The sequence below is a fragment of the Dendrobium catenatum genome, unplaced genomic scaffold (assembly GCF_001605985.2).
Source record: "Dendrobium catenatum unplaced genomic scaffold, ASM160598v2 fragScaff_scaffold_459, whole genome shotgun sequence".
Classification (NCBI taxonomy): Eukaryota; Viridiplantae; Streptophyta; class Magnoliopsida; order Asparagales; family Orchidaceae; genus Dendrobium; species Dendrobium catenatum.
The window spans coordinates 1,224,515-1,249,801 of NW_021318921.1; the positions used below are offsets into that span (position 1 = coordinate 1,224,515).

Genomic DNA, 25,287 nt, shown 5'->3' on the forward strand with positions numbered 1-25,287 from the left:
TTTATATTTTTATTTGTTGAATCAAATTTAATATAAATAAAATGTAAAGCGCTACATTATTTATTGAACAATAAATGAAGATAAAGGACATAAAGTATTACTGTTCCCAGCTAACAAAAATATTGGCCTAAAAAATGCTAAATTTTGCATTTTCTTGCCAGCACTAATTCTAACAATAGGTCAAAAATGAGATATGCTTTTTTTTTTTTTTTTTTTTTACGAGTGATAAGAGAGATTGCTTGATTTAAGGTATTTTCAATATAGAGTAAAAAGAGTATATAAATTTTAAAATTTTAGTTATTTTATTGTAAGAAATATAAATCTAAAGTAATTTGTTTATGCACACAAAATTTATTAATTCAATTTCATCTTTGTAAAAATTGTCCAAATCGAAAAATTTTAAAACACGGCCTTTGGCGGCTAATCACGACCCCCGCCATTGGCCACAATCATTCGTAACTTGCCGACGCTATTGATTCTCATCGCCTAACATCATCGGCCACCATTCACCAACCCACCCACATCCTATTGTTGTTGCTACCTATCATATTTTTAAAATCCATATATTTAAAATACATCGTAATAAACAAACAAAAATTCTATTTGGATATTCGACAACTAATATAAAACTTATCGAATAATCATGAAATTTAAAACTCCGCTCCATAGAATTGAAATCTCTTTTAAATATTTTTTAGAGAGAAATGAGAGATTAAAAAAAAAAAATTATTCTCTCTTTATTCTTTTCTTTTGTTTAGTTGTAAATATGGTGTCTGAAGTATAAAGCTCAATCATAATATTAAAAGTTCCAGTCCATGACAACAGTTACCTATTTCAAAATTATCACTACATTTAATAGCAAAATTTCACAAATAGAGATCCACAATGTTCAATAAAAACGTTAAAAATATGAAAAATTTGTACTTAAAAGGCCCGATTTAATAAAGCATAAAAGTCAGCAGGAAATCTGAATGAAGTACCTCAATTTCTTGTGAAGCAACAGCCTCTCCTGAACTGATCAGTTTGGTTACGAGATTTGCTCCATAGCTCGGCTCTCTATTTAGCACAGGCAAATACATAGCTGAAATATTTGAACTCCTCCCCATAAGAGTAGTAAAAAGAAGTTTCTCATCTCATTCTTTTGAGGTCTCTTTCTGAAAAATCTGACCATCCCTTCTCGTCTGGTCTTCTCTTAACACCTGAAACTTTTCCATTGCTGCTCTGCAGCTTAGGAAAAGGGAAGTCGTGCTCGTCGAGGGAGGAAAGCTCGCCTTCCTCGGTATTCTCTTCATGAAGCTGGCCATCAAACTTTCCATCTTCTGTACTTGAAGATTTTTGTTTTGACCTTCCCTGAGAAGGCGGCAGCTGCTCTAGCCGACGGAGAGGTTTCGGCCAGCTATCTCTCTCTTCCTTCCGTATCTTATCTTCCGCAGCCAATTCGATTCCATTCTCGAGCTCTCTTTCGATCAGATCATCGTCGTCGACAACAACATTCTTCTTGGACACGACATTTCGTTGTAGCTTTCGCCTTTTTTCCAGAGCTGCTTTTACTTTGTCCTTGTCAATCTTTGTCATGGCTTCCACAGCATTGGCCTTGTCGCCAATTACCCCACCAAGGGCTGTTTCCCTGAACTGAGAAACCGGCCCAGCTTCATAGTTTAGGGTTTCTTTCCCATCACCATCTCTAAGATGGTCCCAGGCGGAAGCGCTTCCATGTTCAGTGCTGTTATTTTGCGTCTGCTGACCATCCAGATTCACCTGCTGTGTCCCTAAGGGCCTATTTTGAAGAATTTGAGCTCCTTCCCTGGCATTTACTGGTGCTGAATTCTTGCCGGTGGTTAAGGATGCCGCCGGAGGATTAACAGTTCCAGCACCACTGCTGCTCTCAGCTTCATTACCATGAGATGGTTGGGCTGTGCGATTTTGCTCGTAAAGCTCCAGCATTTGATTGCTGACATCTACAAGGAATCAACATGAAATTTATTTCATGTAAATTTTAAGATTTTCCCATGCCACAAAAGCGATTTGACAAAGGGTCAACCTTCAAGCTGCCTTGGTGTAACATCAAATTCTTGCCACCAAACCTTCTCACCATCGGATGGCAACTTCACTTTAAGAAACTTGGCGGCCAGAAAGATGGCACCGGCGGCGATCTGGTGGGGCTTAAACTGCAAGAACAAAGATGTCCGCAACCTGCATGGCATGGTTGAGAAAGTGTTGAGGATAGAACTGCACAGCAATGGAGCATAAGAGATGTAGAATACCCGTCATTGACAAAATTCCAAGCCACTTGAGCAAGAGCATGTTGTGCCACCTTGAATTTTTTAATTGCTTCTACAAGCGGTTTATATGGATGGAGTAAATTCAGATCAAAACCAAGAGTAGCAAGAACAAGCCTTTCCCCCAATAAGATGAGCTCTTTCTGTTGTTCATACACTTCCTGAAAAAGGACCATAATAAAACACGTAAAGAAAGCAATGAAATAAATTGCCAGATAAAAGACACAAGACCAAATAAAAATAGAAAAAAAAACAGAAAAACAAAACTAAAACCACTAGAGCAGTAGTATAATAGTGGCGTAACAAAAAATAAAAAAAGGATGGGTGTGCGCAACGAGAGATTATTCTGTGCGGACACCGGACACAGCTTACCATCCAGAGGCGAATTAGGTGTAGCCACGTCATCCAGTACCGAGCTCAACATCGAGCAGTACCGAGCCGCGGTACCGAGTAGGGGTGACGTGGCACATTTTCATTGGGCTCTGGACCGTGTTCGGCGTCCGCACAGAATGATTCATCGTGCGCAACACAGGAAAGCACCATTTTAGATTGGTGACTCTATCCAAAGTTAAGGAGAAGCTTAAAACATAAAGATACCTTCTGCTTAATTCTCTGGACAGTAGACGGGTCCTTTTTATGAATAATCTCATATGAAATAAGGATCACATCTTTCAGGGGGCGAGGAGTTTCTTCAACCTTTCCAGCAAGGAACATGCAAACCGTTGCAATTGTCTGTAGAAAGAATTTTCAAACGTTCCTTCAGAAACAATAGCATAATTAAAGGTTTCTGCTCAATAGCCTATTCAGCATGCTTAAAAAGAATCTCGCATTAGGTGATTTAAAAACATGTGCAACTCATCCATAATTTCAAAAAACCAACCAATCTCAAGGGAATTCCTATGAACAAAATTCCTCAAAAAACCTTTGGCCGATGGAATCTGTGGTTCAGTATAATACACCAAATCCACAAAAGCATTAAAATACCACCTCAAAAATGAAAGGGCCAAACCATGAGAGCAGGGGCGGAGCCAGCTTCACATTCGAGGGTGGCAAACTCAATACAAAAAAAAGTTAAATTAAAAAAAAAATGTAACATAACATTCCTAGTCTCAAACACCAAGCTGCTTATTAATGAAACAAACATATAAAAAAAGTGTACCAAGACAATACTTTAACCTCTCTGAAATAATCTAATCTCAAACACCAAGCTTCTAAAGAGCCATCAATAAATATGAAATGACAGGGAAATGAGCATGCAAAAGCCGAGCTTTGGAAGCCTATGATTTGATTTATAGATCTGGCAATGCAATCCAAACCCTAGTTGAGCATTGGGAGAAAGGAAAATGTTAGGCAAGAAGATTTGTGAGAGAAGTGTTGGAGAAGGAAATGGAAATTCCAAACACTTGAAATCTAAGCAAAACCTTCAAAACAAAACCTTTATTCAAGAAATTACCTGAAAACTGCCCCTGATCACTGATCATTCTACTTCTAATGGTAGAACCTAAACATTTTACATTTTAGTAGCAAATCATCATAAAGGACTGAAGAACATGAACAGAAAAAATGATGGCAAGACGACAAAGAGAAATGACATTTTTGCAACTATTAAAAACTCAATACACCTCACCACATGAGAAGGAGACGAAACAATCAACATAGAAACATCAAAGCGTGCAACATTGCTCAATAATAACCTCACCACAAGAGGAGACAAAACAAATGACATGCGTGAAGGAAAAAAATTTCACTACTTACTTGAGGAAGACAATAAGATCGACGAAACGCTGGTCGCACACTAATTTTTCAGCTTTGTGGAGCTTCAAGGGCGATTGCAGGCTGCTGGAAGAGATGAGGGAGCCGGGAGGGAGAGACGGAGAGTTGTTCGCGATTTCGAAAATAATGCGTGACTGCCGATTGGCTAGGGAAAAAGGGCAAGATGTGAGGTGTAGGGGGAAAATTATCGAATTATCCCTATCATAAAGAGTACATTATTTTTTTAGGTGGGCAAGCATAGGTCTGCCCTTGCATGAAAGGCCTACACAACAACGTAACATGCAAGAATTATCCACTCCAAATTTGATACACAGTCTAGTTTATAGACCTCACTAACTACCAACTTACGACTTATGATGCAACAACATTTCATATTAAGGGGGTTTGTAGTGACGGATGCGTTAGACACACATTCAACATATCAAACTTGGCTGTCAAGTGTCCAATTAAAAAAAAAAGAAAAAATTTAACAAGCATGTCCAACACTGATGCCCTAAAACTTGATTAAAATTAAAAAAAAAAAAAACTTACATTTCTATTTTCCATTTCCTTCTCCAACACTTCTCTCACAAACCTTCTTTTTTCCTTTCTCCCAATGCTCAACTAGGGTTTGGATTGACATTACCAGATCTATAAATCAAATCATAGGCTTCCAAAGCACGGCTTTTGCATGCTCATTTCCAAACTTCTTCTCCCCTATCGGCGTCAAAACTCGACTCTAAAGTCTAACGATTGACGTTGTTCCCCTCTCGATGCCACAACCAACACCAAAGCCCAATGAGGCGATGATTTGCATCCTCTCCTCTCGATGCCAAAGCTCATGGTCCTCCAAATAAATACTAAATAATTAAAGGGAATGACGATGAGTTCTGATAAATAGTATTTAATTATAACTCTATAAGTTTATTACAAAACAAAACATCATTAATAAAAAAAATTCAAATAATATGTTGCTTCAATTATCATGACATGATTTTGTTTATCATTCTATTAATTTGTGTTATTTAATATTTTGTATATATCTTTATGTATATTGTGTAATATGAAATAAAAATTAATGAGCACTGCTATAACACTGAAAGTTTATTCTATTAATTTCATTTGATTTATATGCATTATTTTAAAATTTAAAAATATAAAATTTATAATACCATGTATAATGTGCGTCCATGTCCTATATTTTTAATAATAGATTTTTTTTTGTATTGTGTCCTATGATGCACGGACACGGCGACACAGACACGACACGATACGGACATGGGACACGGCTTTTTTTGAAAATATAGGACACGAGTACGGCGCGGACACGACAATACATTTTTTTTATATAGTGTATATATATTGATGTAATATCATATTAAAAATGACAAACAATAATAAATGAATGACATGATAATTTGTCTAGTTTATATATAAAATATTTAGTACAAAATATCTTGTACAACCACAAAAATATAAGCAAATAATCACTTACTACAACATCAAGCATTCAAGCTTCAACTACTAGGATTAGCTTTAGAGGTTTGTTTTTGGCCTTCAATATCATCATCATTGAATATCACTACTTTCAACTCTAGTTCAACAAGAAAAAGATTTGTAATTGTGCAAAAAGAGAGGAAATGAAAATACCTTCACTGCCAAAGAGAAATGAAAATGAGAATATTTGATGAATGGGTATTAAATGCAGACGTTGATTTGGTGTTGTGGATAGGAAATAAAAAATTTAGTTTAAATCTAGCCAAATATAAGAAATTATATTTTAAACAAATTATAAAATATTTAAGATACGCGTGTCAAACACATGTGTCCAATTTGTTTCTAATATTTTTTTAATCAGACACGTTTTCGGCGTGTCCGACGCTTGTCGGAGGAGTGTTGGACGAGTGTCTGACACGTCGTGTCAGACACGGTGTCGGACACTGCACGCCTCTTTGAGGAGAAGTGTCGGTGCATCATAGATCGTGTCGTATCCATGTCCCATGTCTATGTCCATGTCCGTGCGTCCAAGATACCAACTTAATGTGCATAGTCTATCACCCTATACATTATTGCACTGAAAGTAAGCAAGCCATCACAATAAACTGCATTTATGGGACACAAGGGATAAGAGCATAGTGGAGAATTGATAATGAAACGCGCCAGAAAAAATGTCAAGATGACCATTCGTATGTATCCTCTTCAAATATTTGCAAAGCATTGATTGAAATGTCACATGCTTCATAATAGCATACTACATTGATTGAAATGTCACATGTTAAAAATGATTTAAATTTTCCTCACCAAAAAATAACTTTCTTATTCACTGTCTTGCATAGCCTTCAACCTCCATCTATAAATCAAACACTAAAATGGGCTACATTTATATGCAACTTCAAATATTGAGTCCCTTGCATCTTAAAGATCCTAAACGCTTATTAATTTCTTAGTGATTGAACTAGCCTCTACGCTTTAAAAACATGATGACACCATTAAGTTTTGTAGTTTTTGAGTATTACTATTTAAATATAAGCTAAGGTTGATATACAAATAATTCTTTGGAAAGGCTAAGAAAAGAGAATGCTTTTCTAACAACCATCTTAAAGCCTGTTCAAGAAACCAACTGGAGTAGCCAATCATCTATCCTAATTTGATCCTCGACCTTTGGTTATTACTAATAAGGCCAGCATCACATTGCTCCTTCAAATTCTTTAGCCATGTTCCTTTTTATTTTTAATAAAAAAAATGTTAGGCTTTAAAAAGTGTTCCTGTACCTTCAAATGTTGGCTGTAGGAATCCAATTATTTCTTGTATTATTTGACCTCAGATCTTTCTCAGCAAAAACTGAACAGCATATTTGTTTAAAAAATAATAATAAACACCTCCCAATGGGGCCAAATATGCATCAAAATTTCCAACTTCCAACTTCTTTAATAGAAGAATTGTACTTAATGTGAGATGATTATCTAAAGCTTTAGACTTCATTTGGAACAGTGTTTAAGTGTGGCACAGTTTGTTTCATCACAATTTCTATCTTTTGGTCGGTTTGGTGCCAGCAGTGAAAAGGCTTTTTTGATCACCAAGTCTTGAAACCATGGTTTCTGCACGTGATATCAGTCGCAATCTGGGAGTTTTTCAGGTTGTTTTGTACTATAACAAATAAATCCTATAGACGCGCATTCTGCAGTAAAATTGGGCAAGACCTACACAGCAACAATTTTCCATGTAACTTCAACGCCTATAATGAAATATAATGTGACGAGTCGTATTTATCTGGCATTTTAATGTAATATCAAATTTTATGTAAAACAAGGTTTCAAATTTCAATTTTCATTCATTCAGAGAATTCACGTTTTTGCCATAGCTTTCTTACCATATAATTTTCATGAGACAAAAAATTAAAGCCATATTATGCTAATATTATGCACAATTGCCAGAACTTGCATACAATTGCAAGATATTAAGATTGAACGGATACCTTGAATCTAGGGTTTCTATCGAATTTCCATCCTGCAGTTCCTTCCATTTGACAACAGTTAATTAGGAAGTTCATACGCATTGGAAATTCAAGAGAATTTGGATCCATGTCATTTGCTTAGACATGTTAACAAAGTTCGAATTAAACTACAACAATCTGAGATGCCATCCCACGCATAATTTTCATTTTCCCGAGAAGATTTAGGTTCTAAAGATAGTCACTTAAAACTTAACCGAGAAAAGCTAAATCTGTTACATTTGGTCAGATTACCGTACTTTCAGCCTATACCAAAAAATTCCAGACTAAGGCCTGACAAAACAAAAAATGTGATCCACCAAACATACGCAGTAATTTTTCAAAATTAAGATTTTTAACAGAAGAATGCACATAAATTCGATTAAAAGGAAGAATTAACAGAAGATAAAATCCAATCAAAGGCTCGAAGCCATTCTGCTAAATATATCATAAGGCTTAAAAAGTGAGTACTCAGAGCTCCGTTTGATAGTCAATTGAAGCCATCCAGACCAGCATGCAAGAAGTAACAGCTATATGAATTCAAAAAACATGACAACATAACAGGAAAGAAGTAGGTGAGCTTGCAGCTAAAATTTTGGCATAATTTTGTGAACTAAATTAATACATAAAGGGTGAAGAACAAACAAACAAAAGCTTACCAAGCTCTCACTCTTTGAATGTACTTGCACCAAAAAAAGGGGGATGAGAAGGAGAAGAAAAATAAGAAACAACAGCAACAACAAGCAATATTACAATGAAGGGCTTAACCTCTCATTCTTTGCATGAGAATGGTGAAGAAAAAACAATGAAGATGATTCATTCTTTGCATGAGATTGGTGGAGAAAAAGCAATTAAGAGGAAGAGAGAGGAAAAAGCATGAAAGGCTCACCATCCTGTCACTCTTTGAATGTGATTGGCGAAGGAAAAAGCGATGACAAAATACTATTGCAGTAGCTATTGTCACCTGAGGCCTGCAAAACAAAAGATTTGATGAGCTTTTCAAGATGTTCATGATGAAAGAAGATTAAATATCATACATTGCATCAACATCATTGTCAAACCTTAATCTAAATAATTGTAGATGACTTTTAAAACCCATATTTACCATTTTTTACTTGTGACTATGTTGTGCATTCCATGACAATAAAAGCTATGGTGATCAAGCATGACCTTACATGCATCTATTGAATGGCTCCAAATAATACATAATTAACAGCCGCTTGAGGTACTAATAAATTCCAGCTAAGGCTGTGTGTAGCAAGCAGTAACATTAGGTGTAAATCATATTTCAGTTAGAGCTTCGGTAGTAAATTGCAACAAATTGCTCTGCACATAACATCTTCAATCCCCACAAACAGCCAGACTCACTTCATAGGTCACCTTTTTTGTTTAGAAATAAAGCACACGCAAATCACCTCAAAACCATGTTTCAAAAGCTACTCAGTTTGAAACTTATGCTTCTAACTTTGAAGCCCATACTACTTGCTTTGCATAATGAAATCACATAATTAAGTTTAACTGTCTCAGCACTCTGCACAAACACAAACCAGGATAGAAGTTTATTAAAAAAATTTATGAAGAATAAGTTTTATTTCTCGGATAATGCTCAGCATGTACGAATGAAAGTGTTCAGAAAGTCAATCACAAATAATTGGGATATGACTAATAATGATTATGATGACTTCCAACTAGGTGCATGTTTCATTGAATATTGGACAGAAAGGCCAACTTATTGTTTTATTTCTCAAAGTAATAGTAAAAAAAACCAGTTTAATTTAGCATAAAATTTCATTTTTTCAATTGAAATTGGAATATCATTAAGTATGATCTCCTAGATCGGATTTCTTATTTTGGGTCCTTTCAAGGCTATATTTAAGACCTCAACAACATGTAAAAATCAAGGTGATGCGGACATCCAACCGTCCATGACTATCCGAGGAGCTGAAGATCAACGGCTGTCATCGTCCCACGTTATCTTATATTTTATTTGTAATTTTTAAATTTTTATTATGAATTTTCCGCTTTTACCCTCACTTAAGAGGGTCGTCCTATGTAAGCCTTAGGGGCATATGTGTCTTGTTTTAGTTTCTTAGGCCTATATATAGAGGCCCTTTCTTATGTAATGGGATGATGAATGGTTAATGAAAATTTGCTTTTTGCGTTCTCTTTGTGAGTTCCATCTTTTAGATCTCTTAGTGAGTTCTTTTTCTTTTGAGATCTCTTAGTGAGTTCTCTACTTTGTGTTCTCTTTGTGAGTGCATCTCTCTCTCAAATCTCTTAGTGAGTTTTGAGAAGAGCTAGATCTCTTTGTGAGTTCTAGACCTTCTTCTCCATTATCTTTGTGATCAATTGGTAATTTTCTTTAAAGAAGGGAGTTACATGATATAATTAAAATCTGAAATCTAAATTTCAGATTTTGATTAATTAATTGTGGTCCCCACCTACTTAAAATTTCCCATCTCTCTCCTATCTCATTAATAGGCCCCCTCATTAAGCCTCCATAATTACCTCTCACAATTCCCCCTCATCCAATTTAATTCTCCCCATTAAATTTGAGTTTAAATTCAAATTCATCCTGCAATTCCACTTAATCTGAAATTTAATTTCAGATTTTCATTCTCTCTCCCCAAATTGATTGGATTTAATTAATCTTGTCACTTAGGCAAGTACATGGCATTTATGTTTCACATCACAAGGAGCATTAAGTAATAAAATAAATTTTCAATTTACTCAAATATTGTGTCATCGGATGTAGAATCTTAGAGGGTTTTACAGATCTTGCGATTATTTCTCCAGGTAAGTTTCTTTAAGTTTACGTATAGATCTTGCGATTCTTTCCCACAATTTTGGACTGGAAATTTCATAATATACTTTAAGATCCTCCAAAGAAACATGTATAAAATAAGCATTTAAATAAAAAAAATCCAATAATATCAATAATGTCTTAATCTAAATCCAAATAGTCCAAATCAAGCAAACAACATCAAGCCTTTGTCCCACTACGTGGGGTCGGCTACATGAATCTTTTTTCGCCATTGTGTCCGGTTAAAAGTCAAATTCTCGTTTAAATCTACTAAAGAAAGAAATAGCCCAAATCAAGCGCTCAAGTATAATTGAAAACTTATGATCATGGAGGATATCATCAAAAAAGAAAAAAAAAGTATAATTGAAAAGTTTGAGAGATCATTTGAGAGACCAAATCTCTAAATTTTGCACATTTATAATCAAAACGGAGAAATTGAAGAGAGAAATTCAACGAGCCTAGGATTGTTCAATTTTGATACAATTAAGGCACTAAAATGTCTAGAAAACACTAAATTATCAAGAGGGGCCAACTTTCAGCCTGTCAAATGAAGTATCCTAGGTTATGATAGAAATGCTTAAAAGTTCCTCTCTAGAAATTTATAAATAGACCTTCCTCAAACACATTCAAGGCGGATTCCCAAAGAGAACTTTTGTGGAGAGATTCTGAGATTAGGGGAATTTTAGAAGATGCACCACCACAAACACTTGTTCTCGTACAACATAGATGCTAGCAATTAACCACTATTGATGCCCACTGCCGCCAACATCGATGCCCTCCATTAACCATCACCAACCCCTGTCGTCAACCATGATACATTTTTTCGCCTAATGTCCTCTGTTGACCTCCTTTTGCTGAGTTATCTCAGGACAATTAATACGATTTAACTAACCCTAGAGGAAATAGAAGATTTCACAAAATATGCTGATGATTGATCCTCTTCAGCTATTTTGCTATCTTCACTTTTTCTTTCCATTACAAAGGAACGTAGACAATTGATTCTCATTGCCTTGAAATTCATGTCTCCTTCATTATTTCTTCCAATGTTTGATCTAAATTTGATTTAGCATTTGAACATAATTTTTTCCTGTTTAATTTGAAAAATTATAATCTTACTATTTAAAAATAATGCTAAGTTGAATTATCCCATAGTTTCATTTATTAGTTACATAACAAAGAAAATATTCATTTTAGATCAAATTTTTAGAAAGGGTCCTACATGGAAATATACCATCTTGATAAAAAAAATAATAGTACTTTCTATGATAAAATAATGAAAGGAGGAATTGTTCATCATAAACACTATCTAACTAGGGGCTATAGAAACTTTAAAATTCCTAGTAGCTACCCTCAGCATGTGAATGAAGATATTTATAAGTGTGTGAATAAAAAATGGAGTTAAAAGAACAAGTTCATCAAATGCCACATGAAGATGATTTTCAATAGATGAATAAGGACATTTTATGTCTTGGACAATCAAAGTACTATCAAAATCAAAATCAAGTACTATAAATTCTATGCTAAAAATATCAAATGTAAAGGACCATTAGATACATTTTAACACCGAATATCTTTAAACTGGCAAAGAAATAAAAGAGGAAAATGAAAAAAAATGATGTAGCTAGAAAAAAGATGACAGAAATAACATTTCAAGTGTTTTGATGATGCACGCTTGAAGCACATATAGAAGAGAAAAATGCAAAAAAACAAAGATGTTAAAATGGAGATGAGGGAAAGAACATTTCAAGTGTCTTGTTGATGAAAGTATAATACATGTATTCCCTTCAAAGAAATTAAAGATAATTGTTTTTTTGACAATAGTGGAGGCACATAGATAATTTGATCATGGAAGACAACGTCCAAGCTATCATTAGGTGCAGAAATCCATATTTGAAAGAGGCCCAATACATTCAATGCCATAAAGAAGATTGTTTGTTGGAGACACCTCTTAATAAGAAAAATTTAATAAACTTATTGGTTAATTACCCAAGAGAAACCATATTTAAAGAACCAGTAGATGCAAGCTCTTATTAAAAAAAAGTCATATATTTTTCCATTTATTGAGCAAATATATTGAAGAGATTGGAACATATTGTGCCAGTCAAGTGGTCATTAATAATGCAAGCAACTCACTACACTTATTATGAAAGTTTATGTTTCTTCGGAATAGTTTAGTTTTTTTATTGGATGTTGTGTAATATTGTTGTTGGAAAGTTATTGATGAACAAGCATCCACATTTATATTCGACTCTATCTGGTTCTCATTATTTGGTTTTGATAATGAAATATATATTTAAGATCCAAAATGATGAGGACATCAGTCAGAGATTTCGACATGTGTATTGTCGACGTAGTAATGGATCGACTGCTACGATTCAGAATCTATATTTTTTATGTATTTTATGTTTTATGTTTTATGTTGTATTTGAGTTTTCCCATTTTACCCCTATGGGGAATTGAGTCTATGTTGTAGCCCGAGGGCACTTAAGTCTTTTCAATTTTCTTTCATTTGGGCCTATTTACATGTGGCCTCTTGCATTGTAATGGTTAATGATGCTTATGAATGAAATTTCCACTTTCTTGTATGATCTCTTGGTGAGTTCTTGAGAAGAGCAACCCTAAGTGGGTGAGAGCAATACCCATCAATCTTGGTGGATTCCAAAGTTCGCGGTTCATCGTTTCTTCCTTTCCACCACAGCCCCCATCCTCCTTCTCTTGCCCAACTCATCAACCTCATCATCCCCATCCCCTTCTCCTCTTAAACCGAACCTCCCACCTCCCATAATCCCCACGCCGTCAGCCCCTTGGCCCTCTCAACCGCCGGCCGCCATAAGCAGACGCCGGCAGTCCCCACCCTCAGCCACCTCCCTCCCTTGCCCAACCCGCCAATCCCTCCTCACATAACCCTTGAATTTTGAATTTCAAAATTCAAATTCATCCTTCATTACTTTCCTAAAATTACTCCTACCAATTAGGAAAGCTTATTTATTTGAATTCAATTCAATATTTGAATTCAAATAATTCCCTCCCTAATAAATTTCAATTTAGGAAACCTCCATACAGTTAAATAAATCTGAAATTAATTTCATATTTGATTTCAATCAATATTTAATCCTCATGGTCCACATACAACAAACCTAGATACCTCCTCCTTCATGTGGTCGGCCCCTCCCTTTCCTTTTCTCCCTCTTAATCAACTCCCAATCATAATTAATTGCTCCCCTAATTCCCTCTCTAATAATTGCCCATCAAAGCCCAAGCCCAATTTGAAATTTGAATTTAATTTCAAAGTGATTCCCTCCAATTTCACTTATACAGAAATTAAATTCAAGTTATCTGATCCCAACGCTTTCTAACTCAAACCAAATCGTTCCCCCTCTTCCTCACGCCGTCCCAACCTCCTCCCCTCTACCCAAGCCGCCGGCCTCCCTCTCCACCCACCACCTCCTCTCACTCTCCTCCCCACTTGTACTCTCTCATTTCTCACGGTAAGCTTGTATTGCCGATCCGGAAGTTGATCACGGGCTTATTCTCAATTCTCAAGGGGAGATTGACGTCATCCAATCACCATTCTTTGACCCAGGATTTGGATCTGAAAGCACCGTCAAGGAATATGTTGATCATATCCTTCCCCACTTAGCGGACGTCATCGACGAACAAAGACCTATTGGAGAGTGGAAGATCACCAGATGGCCACCCGTTCCTCAAACTCCGACTCCTTCCCTGGCAACTAGCACCCTCAGCATCGCATGTCTTCTAGTGGCGTCTCTAAGTTTGCTTGCAACACTCTTCCACTAAGCCAACCACTTTCAAGAGTGTGAGTGAGGGATCCCTAAGTGAACGATCTAATTATTAAACAGTGAATTTTGTTAACTTGCCATTTGTTTTACTCATTTATTTGTTGTTGTTACTTTGCGAGTATCCTAGTAATCTCAATTGTAACCGCTTGCCAGTACTTAGTCCTTTCATGAAATTTTCTAAGATCTAACTTGAAGAAGCATCCGTTCATATTTAGCCAAACAAAGTTCGCATTTTACTAATTTCTTAAATGCAATTTGTATTCATCATCATTGTTTCACATCACAAAAACTAAGAAGCACTCATGTATGTTGTTGGTGGGTTGTCCTCCATTGAATTCACTGTGGTGGAAGTAGAGACTAACGATTCATGGAGTTGGTTCTTATAGTTGCTCCAAGACTTGCTTCATGTTGTTCGTGTCGGAGAGGCCTTTAGTTCATTTCAGAGAAGTACTCAAGTATCGTAAGAGGATGTAGGAATATATTTTTGGATGTTGCACATCATCACTGCCTTCGTCGTCTCCAAGAAAACTTCAAGAAGGCTGCCAGTCGCCTCACAATAGGTGACTATGATGTAAGCTGTGACAATATATTGGGAGGGCGGCAATACTGATGCCATGGATGTTTTGAATAGTAACATGGCGGGCTTTAAACAATTAAGCAAGAGGTGTAGGATTGGTTAGACGAGTGTGACATCAATAAATGAAGCTTACGACATGATGGAGGAAGGTGTTATGGAATAATGACAACTAATGCATCCGAGTGATTCAATCGAGTCCATAGACATGCTAGAGGACTCCCAATAAAGGACTTATCATAGCCGCTTATTACAATCTCGTCTCACTATTCCTTAAAGCTCACTGAAAATGTGATGCATTGAATTGCTTTTTGTGACTCCCAGTTCATACCTCATATAACTAACACTCTGCAACGGTTCGAGTGTGATGCTCGTAGGTTCCCTAAATCAATATGTATTAAGGGGCTGTTTGGTTGCCGGAAAAAGAAATGCAGTGTAAAGTAAATGCAATGTAAAGTAAATGTAAATCATTGAGAATACTTTGAGCAGGTTTGGTTGTCTGCAAAATAAATGCAGGAGAATTGTTTCATTTATTTGGTTAGGGTATATCCAAAGTAAAGTAAAAGCATTTTTTTAAAAATAATTTATTTTGGCATTAAAACAAGTGTATTTATAAAAGCAGTGTATTTATAGTAATTAGTATTATTTGGTGTTATAAAATAAAATTAATGTATTCATTTATTGCACGATAATATTATAATACTACTAGATGTTGAAAATTAGAAAGGATTAAAAGATGAACTTTGAGCATGAACCTTTCACACAGAAAATCATATAAACATAAAATTTCAGTTTGCATACAATTTCTACACAACTTTGTTGTAAATTAAATTTCTTTAAATTGTAATTTAGGTTAATTTCTTTAAATTTCTTTAAATTGTAATTTAGGTTAATTTTATTCTCAAAGTTAACACTGCAGTACTGAATGACCCGAAGTCATTCGACCATTTCTCTTATAGAGAAACTATGCAGACTCTTCCCTCTTGCCAAATCAAAGGCATTACATCCACAAAGAACCTCAAGGAGTGAAGAAGGTGCTGATACAGTCAAAGCAATCGCAGCATCTCTTCAAACCGTTCAAAGGGGGGAAGGAAAGCAGACACGAGAATTTGGGAAAAGTGCAATTCGAGACCCTAACCTCTGATTATGCTTCATACTTCAGAGAATACTATCACAGAAGCTCCCCCATCTCACCGCGGAATAAATCTGATTTTTTGTACCAATTCCTGTAGTTCGAAGGATTGACGGGATTTGGCCGAAGAAGCGCGCGAAAGGGAGAAAGTTACCTTCACGACTAGCGAGCTGCCGTCCTTACTTCCGATGAAAACGTCGCAGCTTCCGATCCGATAGGAGAAGGGATCCTCGTCGAAGGAGCGAAGTCGAACGAGAACGAAGGAGCCAAAAAGCCACTCATGCAATCTTACACCTCCTGCGAAGCAATGAAGCTGAACAACATCGACGAAGAAAAAAAGCATTTCGTGGAGAGAATTCAGAACCCGCTCAATTTGAGCGGGTTTCTATTTCGCGAGAAACACCTATCGTAATACACGGATAATGCTTCGGAGTATATGCTTTACTTTTGCTCAAAATCAACCAAACAATCTAATTTAACAAATGCATTTAATTGTTTTAATTTACCCTCCTAATATATCATAGCAAACAGCCCCTAATTATCTTGAGTACAAGGTGTTCGGCATGTCATATAAAGCTTTCAGAGTTCAAATAACATCACCCAATGCAGTGCAGTTGCAACAAAACATAAATATATCATATTTCATACAATCACGCAATTGCTATTGCTGGTGTGAAATGCAGGGAGTATACCATTTGTCTCCCCCTACTACTCACTGGAATGCTACAAAGAAAGTTATGCTGCTTTGCTTCATATGATACCAAACAAGACGTGGTGACCTCCTTATGACACTAACTCTTGCCTTATATCATTGTTACCTCCACCTTTTAAACACCAAGCAAGTTAGTAGAGAACTGCTAGGATACTAAACACAATGAATGACTCGCAAATCCTCAGCTAAACTTTGCAGAATTTATATACTGGCTGGCCACAATAGTGCCACATGTCCCATCAATACTAGCTCATCAAGGTGGCATCATAATGTAAAAGTTAAACCACAAAAGGTAGTGCTTTATGTTAGCTTTACAATATTTTTTGCAGACATGGCTGAGCAAAAAGGTAGAGGTGGGCGTCGTCGTCCATGTCAAAGAGGCACATGAGCACAGCATGAGGAGAGTGAGGTTGAGTTGCCTCCAAGCATATCATCTTTGAGTTTATCCCACAGAGCTACGAATTTGGATGAGGTAAGGAACATTTTTCATAAGTATGTTATAGTTTATTTAAAAAGTTGATCAAATTAATTGATATATTTTTACTTTTTACAGGCAGCCACCCATCTTCGCATGACATGTGAGTGGCCCATTTAGTGCCCCAAATTCATGTATGCTTACGGAATGGTGGCTTTGATAGCATAGGCCAATTGTACTAAATCAAACTAGACCACTACCTTATTACAGCATTAGGGGAGCAGTAGTGCCCACTAACAAACACATTCCACATACCGATCCACAAAATGACAATCACATTGCAGGATGTATAGTGCTATTAGGGATTGGGGTTGATGGCACGAAGCATTCCTTCACTTCAACCATCCAACTCGAGCATTACTAACAAGAGAAAAGTAAAATTAGTGGATATATTTTTACTTTTTACAGGCAGCCACCCATCTTCGCATAACATGTGAGTGGCCCATTCAGTGCCCCATATTCATGTATGTTTACAGAATGGTGGATTTGACAGCATAGGCCATTTGCAGTACATAAGACTAGACCACTATCTTTTTACAACGTTAGGCGAGTGGTGCTGCCCACTAACAAACACATTCCACATACCAATCAGCAAAATGACGATCACACTGCAGGATGTACAATGCTATTAGGGATCGGGGTTGATGGCATGAAGCATTTCTCCACTTCAACCATCCAACTTGAGCATTACAAACAAGAGAAAAGGACCAAAATAGTCCCTCAACTCTTTGAGAGGGACCAAAATGGTCCCTAACTCTTTTGAAGGACCAATTTGGTCCCTCAACTCCTTAAAAAGTGGTTTTTTATCCTAACATCAAAATTTTGGGGTTAATAGTTTTAAATCAAGAGATTTTTTTGTTATTTTTTAATTAAATTATTTATTAAATATAACTTTTAAGTAATAGTATTTTTATAAAATTTATTAAACATTTCTTTAATAAAAAAATTTATTAATAATTTTAGTCTATAATGATCCTAAATTAAAATTAGAATAACTACTAATTTTTTAAATTAAAATTAGAATTATTTATGTTATTTATTAAATAAATGTTTAATAATTTTTTTAAAAAATTACCATTACTTGAAAATTGTATTTAATAAATTATTTATTAAAAATGACTAAAGAACCCCCTGATTTAAAAAATGAATAAAAAAATAGTTTTTCTAACTTTCAATCCTATCTCCTGAGTAGCAAATACAATACTCATCAATATATCACAAAAAAAATCAAAATAATATAATATATGTATATACTTGAAAACACCTAATCATTAGGTCTTTTCTATGAAAACGCCTAATGATTAGATGTTTTATTATTTTCTTTATTCTGCATTCTCTCTCTTGATTAAGTTAAATAAGGTTCCTTTTATATAATTTAGCCTATAACTCCCCGTAGAATAGTTCTTGGAGGTGTGATAGAGATGATGCAACCAAAAAAAATCAATCAAAGGTGATGAAGATCAAATACACAAGGATCGATAACATTAAGTTAAATTACAAGAGGTCAAGATCAATTAATGTGGACATATTAGAGGTTTGGATCTCCCTTTTCTATTTGCATTGTCAGAGTCCTTTAAAAATTAATAATGCATTGATTAATATCAAACAAGAGAAGCTGAGAAGCTCCTTATTTGAAGTCACCATTGTTTGAACTCAACATAAGTTTAATTGAAGTGCACTCCACCTTCCATACAAGACTTGGATGCCCCCTCCCTCTTCTTGGCAAAAGTAAGATGGAATGAAGATCATTCTCATTCCAAATCAAACAAGGCATAATTTTGTAATATTATGTTTAATTATTTGCTTTATTATTTTAAGTGTCATTATCTTTCCTTAACTGTCATGGCTAAGTTACAATTCATGAGATGTATTTTAACTGGCATAAAGCCTTCCTTGTAATTTAGGACTAGGGGTGTCAATTCGGGTCAACGGGTTGGGTTCGGGTCGAACCCGAAACTGACCCGGCACTATTCGATCAACCCGAACCCGACCCGTTTTTAAAAACGGGTCAGGTTTCCAGACCCAAAACCGACCCGATTCAGGTCTGGGTCAACCTGACCTGACACTAATGACCCGAAGTTGACCTAAAATTGTTAGTTTTTGGTCAAAAATTAGGTCAATCTTCGATTTTCGGGTAAAAAAAAGGTCAATCTCAGGTTTCCGGGTCAAATAGGAGTTTTTGTGTCAATTTCGGGTTGCTGGGTCAACCCGAACCCGACCCAATTCGGGTCAACGGGTTGGGTTCGGGTCGAACCCGAAACTGACCCGGCACTATTCGATCAACCCGAACCCGACCCGTTTTTAAAAACGGGTCAGGTTTCCGGACCCGAAAGGCCGAAACCGACCCGATTCAGGCCTGGGTCAACCTGACCTGACACGAATGACCCGAAGTTGACCTAAAATTGCTAGTTTGGGTCAAAAATTAGGTCAATCTTCGATTTTTGGGTAAAAACGGGTCAATCTCGGGTTTGCGGGTCAAATAGGAGTTTTTGTGTCAATTTCGGGTTGCTGGGTCAACCCGAACCCGACCCAATTTTTAAAACGGGTTGATTTGTTGAACCCGAACCCGACCCGTTTAGGGTCTGAATTGACCCTAACCCGGATTTTTCTGGGTCGGGTTCGGTTCGGGTCGTGTCAAAAATTGACACCCCTATTTAGGACCATCCACTCCTTACCATAGGCTCGAATTTTCACTATATAAGCAATTATCAAGTAGGAGTAGATTCATAAATTAATAACTTGTACTTCAAGCGTTTTGTAGATTGGTTTGATGACATTTTCCTTAAAGTATATTTGGCAATCTTCTCCACCCTTTAAGTCCTTCGTTGAGATCTTCAAACCCTTATACTTATCTTGTAATTTTTTGTGATGTTAAATATAATCATAGTTATCTCCCTCACTATTTCCATTGCATTCCATCTCCTCCCATTATTGCTCTTGGCCTAGGTTTTCCTCTTGGTCAACCATATAATCTCCACTCCACTCTCATTAGCCACCTTACAACTCCACATAAACATCCCACATCAAAATATACAAAAATCTATCAAAAACCCACAACTCTTAAGCCAACAGATAAGCGGTTGGCTCTTAGAACTAAATGTCATAAGACAGTCAATTTAGCAAAAGCTTGGCTTGGTTTAATGACTTGTATCTTTCGTGTAAGGTTGTATGGCAGTTACATCACACAACAGAGGGTTACAAACATGAATCATATGCAAAGTTAACTTGGCGATGGTCGTATCTCTGAGAATGATGCATTAAGACAGAATAAAACATGGAGTACAAAATGCTTTAGGGAGATAAGCAGCGTGCATTACTCTTCTATGAGATGTCGAGAGAGTTGTCTGAAAAAGCTTGCTTCTGGGAACATTATAAGGAAAAGGTAAACTAAAATACTTCGATACATGATTTAAAACTTAAATGCACAAGAAACATAGGCTTCCTCTATTAAGTTTGCCAATCAAATAGAAGTCGAACTTTTCTTCCATCATGTGTTATTTTATGTCAGTATACATATCGATTCTGTGGAACTTTGTTTTCCCTACATCCTGATATTAGTCTTTCACATTGCGATTTTGCTCAAGAAAAAATTCAAATGAATCTTGGTTTGAAATGGTCTCATATATGAAGTATTAATTATTTCATATAAGATATGTTCAACTTATCCTCAAGTTAATATTTATTTCTTCAGAATCATCTGACATTTTCCTATAAGGCACAATAAAATATCAAGAAAAGTTGTTTTCATCTACAAACACTTGCAGGCTGAACAGTTCCTTGTATGATATTAATGTAAAACTCCTCAGGGCACAAATAAGCAGGCTGAACTGTTCTGGTTATTCCATCATAGCAATGCATGTAAGTTTTGATCATTTCAGCATTAGATGTTTACCAACATCTAGAATTGTTATGACTTCCAAATTTAATTAAAAAAATGAACACCTGGATGCTGAACTTTGCAATCCTACGGTACCAAAAACTTGGGTTTCCTAATAGAACAGCAATTTCATGCTGCAAGATCGTAATTTCAAGCAATAAAAATCATGAGAAAGAAAATAAAAAGTCGAGCATTTCTAGATAATATAAAAGTCTTATGTTACGAGGAGCACATCAAAGTCTTCATAGTAATTTTGTATAGCTGTGCAACGAATATCAGGAAATAAATTGTGTCAAAATTCAAAAACAAGACATTTTGGCCACAGTACAAAAAAATATACAGTAAATGCCTTTTTGAAAGAAAGCAAATAGAACTGCAGTCCCCCCATTATGCTACCATTAAATTTGGCATCACATAAGAAGAAAACAAAAGCAAGAATATTGATAACAACATGATTTTTAAAAGTAAATAAATAAAAAATAAATATAAGCCATCATTGAAGTCAATGGTGCTAAATTTGCTTACACTTTAAGCCTCATGCCCAAATCCTGCAAAAAAGTGCAATAAGTCTTCCGAAAATACGCCTCTTTCTTCAGATCAATGCCATCCCTCCTTGATGGAGAATTTTCTTCAATTTCCTTCCTTGAAAAGTACCACCGGGCCCCATAATTATCGAGTTCCTCCTCAGAAGTGTTAAGCTGTCCATGTCTTTCCGTTCTATTGAATGAAGAATCCCCAAGAACATATCCAGCCATACGAATCTTCTCGTTGAGTTGAATTTATGGTGTCTAAAATTGGCAACCGGAAATATATTGCTAATATTCAAATTAATGGAGACACTTGAATCAAGCAAACTAAAAAGGCACAATGGTCATCAGAAAGTAGAAATTTTTTTGAAAACTCTAGGAAGTGAAGATTCAAAATCAGTATCGATTGAAACAAACTTGTTCATTTACATAAATGGAAAAAAATCACCTTGTTGATATTAAAAATAGGACCGAAATGAAAAAATATTAGTCTAACTATTTATTAGGACTTGAGATAGGAATCTATGAACAAAACAAATAGCAAAGTAAAAAAAGCACAGCATTCGGAGCTACAGAAATATACAGGACGAATGATGAAACATACTGCACTAATAAGCACTAAATTGTTCTTGTACGGCTCTTACTAAAGGATAAAATCTCCTCTCAAGACTTCTAGTATGCTGAAGAACCATTCAGATAGCGAAGCAGAAGAATTTGAACTAAATTGGTATATCCGCACATGCGGTTCAACAAAGAGAACTTTTTCTAGTAAACATTTGCTCACAAGTAGCATATAAAAATTTTACAAAAAGAGTAATCTTATATACTCCTACTACATGCCTTCCCGGTGTTTTATAGATATTTTTATATGTTCTAATAGAAGGACCTAGACTCAATAGGCCCCTGCAATTAAGACTTATCCAAAAATGGTCACTTTCAACAATTGTTACATGACAGCTAAGGGATTCGACCCAACTCAACAAAGTAGTCAGAACTCCCCATACTTGAAGGCTCATCCCTCCAACCCCATACTTGAAGACTCATCCCTCCAACAGGACGTGCCCTCTCAAAGCGACTCACTGTCACCTCGACCGATGAGCCATCAACGAAATTTTCCAACCCGGCCACAAAGAAGGATCACCCCAAAGAACAATACAAACTCGCACCCTCACGCTTTGCTGCTACTTCTATCATTCAAGTGGATACACTCTTCATATCGAAATGATTCAATACCTCGCCCAACGCCAACGCTGCCAAAGGATTCGTCGATGGTAGTCTTTCCATCTCGATCCATCAGATGACAAGCTTTCATTGACTCGCCCACAAACACTCGACACACGAAAACTCGCCCCACCACTGAAAATCTAGGCCATAGAGCAACAATCATATCAAGCGCCTATCAAATCAAGACATGTCTCAAGCGCATCTCATTGTGTACCTCATTTATTATTGTACTTTTATCTTTTTTGGTGTAGCCTTCCTTGTAGACCGTGAATCCCAACAAATCAAGGGTGAGACGCATATTTTTTAACTTTTTCAATATCTTAAAAATCTTACTGAGCTAGTGAAACATCAAACTTCCAAAAAATTTCTTCCTCTTTCCATGCCAACAATAGGTTTTTCGAATTCAGGCCTCTTGAGTTTTCATGCTAGCAGAGTCAAGTATTTTCCATGGGCAATTTTGGATCCAAAAATTCTCAACATTAAAAATTCATTTTTCATAAGCAAACGAAGTATTCAACTCACATAGCTTAAGAATCATAATAAGAGGTTCAAGTGGCTCAAAAAAAAATTCAAGTGTTTATAGTGCTATTAGAATTATTGAAGCAAATTATCATCATAATTATCATTAGCTTTATCTCAATTATTTGGAGTCAGCTTTATAAATCCTCAATTTTCAGTTTTCCTATTGAGTGATGCCTAATGTGTTAAACCTATTTCTGTAAGTTATTTTGAATAACTTGTATTATTCATGTTACCTCGGATCTAAGTCTTCTACTTAAGAATCCACGAACACTAATTTCATCTACTCATATAATACTGTAATTTTTACCTTTCATTGAATATGTTTAAATCACCTAAGCCTATTTTCAACTACCTTATCTTCGATAGGTGTAGTTTTGTTAAACATTCATCCTAACATTCTCATTTCTATCACTTCAAGTTAAATATCAATGAATTTTACACCACTCAAAACTTGGATTTATACAACATTGCTAGAGTAGTTACAATTTTATAAAATTTTACCATCATGTTTCCATAATATCCTCTTATCACAAAATACCCTTAAGGAATTTCTCTATCTTAAAAACCAAACTTTAATTCTAGAATTATATCCTCATCTATTTCTCATCTTTTGTATAATAGTTCTAAGATATTTAAACCTCTTACACAAATGTATCACTTTATCTTTTAATAATCTTAATTAATAACTGTTAATACCACACCGAATAGCATCGTATTACATTTAGTCATTTACTAAATCTTTGCTTTACTAATTTTGAGCCCACTATATTATAAATACTGGCAAACATTCAAACTTCACTTATTTCAATAAATATCACCAATTAGAATTGTCATTTCCAAAAAGCATACATAAATGCACTTTACTTCCAATATTCTATGTAAGCATCTATATAACCAATACAAAAAGATAAAACTTAATGTTGACCCTTGATGAAATCCTAATGCAATTGAATACTCTTTTAATCAATTCACAATTATTTCTAATACTAGTCAATGCTTTGTCATTCATATCTTTAAATACTTCAACGTACATTGAAACCACATCTTTTTATCTAATATACATCAAATCAATTCTCGTGGACTAAGCCTCTTCAAAATCAAGAAAACTCATTCAAAGATCCTTTCTCAACTCTCTTGTGCTTTTTAATTAATTGCCCTAACACAAACATCACTTTTCTGATAAATTTTTCCAAAATGAAATGACGTTAATTCTCCAAAGCCAACGTAAATTTTCTAAGCATATGCCACATTACTCTCTCTATCTCTCATAACTTCAGTATATGATCATATATTAATTCTCCAATAGTTATCATAATCTTAAACATCTCTTTTGTTCTTAAATATTTGAACAAAAATACTTCTTCAATCAATTTTCAACCCCTTTATGTAAAATATAATTTGAAAGATTATTAACTAAGTCATTGCATTATTATTTACTCATAAATCTCCTAATCTTATTTCATCTAGACCTAAATCTTTATCTTTATGCATCGTCTTCAAATCTAATGCCAATGCGCTTTCTCCTATAAAAAAATATGAAAGCTCTTGTAGAACTACTCAAGCACCATTCGTGATGTAATGATGTTAAATGGGTTGCCACCAATGACAATAGTGGAGCATGGACTCTAAGCTTCCTTGTCAAATCAAATCATGTACAAAAATTTACAACACAACCCAAGCAAATCATATTCAAGTTAAATATCAATGAATTTTACACCACTGAAAACTTGTATTTATACAACATTGCAAAACTAGTTACAATTTTATAAAATTTTACCGTCATGTTTCCATAATATCCTCTTATCACAAAATGCCCTTAAGGAATTTCTCTATCTTAAAAACCAAATCTTAATTCTAGAATTATATCCTCATCTATTTCTCATCTTTTGTACAATAGATCTAAGATATTTAAACCTCTCACACATATGTATCATTTTATCTTTTAATAATCTTGATTAATAACTGTTAATACCACACCAAAAAACATCGTATTATATTTACTAAATCTTTGCTTTATTAATTTTGAGCCCACTATATTCTAAATACTGGTAAACATTCTAACTTCACTTATTTCAATAAATATCACCAATTAGAATTGTCATTTGCAAAAAGCTTACATA

The 25,287-nt window shown here is 35.3% G+C and overlaps 1 protein-coding gene across 1 annotated transcript in view; it reads right to left on the reverse strand.

The window, feature by feature from the left end:
• Positions 1–774: 774 nt before the first annotated feature.
• Positions 775–25,287, reverse strand: part of LOC110112579 (cyclin-T1-3) — a 30,875-nt gene continuing 6,362 nt past the window's right edge. The window contains exons 2-7 of the mRNA XM_020844854.2: positions 21,420–21,682; positions 8,411–8,492; positions 2,877–3,011; positions 2,265–2,440; positions 2,042–2,193; positions 775–1,958 (exon numbers count right to left, since the gene is read on the reverse strand). Of these exons, the coding sequence (XP_020700513.1) occupies positions 1,129–1,958; positions 2,042–2,193; positions 2,265–2,440; positions 2,877–3,011; positions 8,411–8,492; positions 21,420–21,649 (1,605 nt within the window). The 5' untranslated portion in view covers positions 21,650–21,682 and the 3' untranslated portion in view covers positions 775–1,128. The remainder of the gene's footprint in view (positions 1,959–2,041; positions 2,194–2,264; positions 2,441–2,876; positions 3,012–8,410; positions 8,493–21,419; positions 21,683–25,287) is intronic.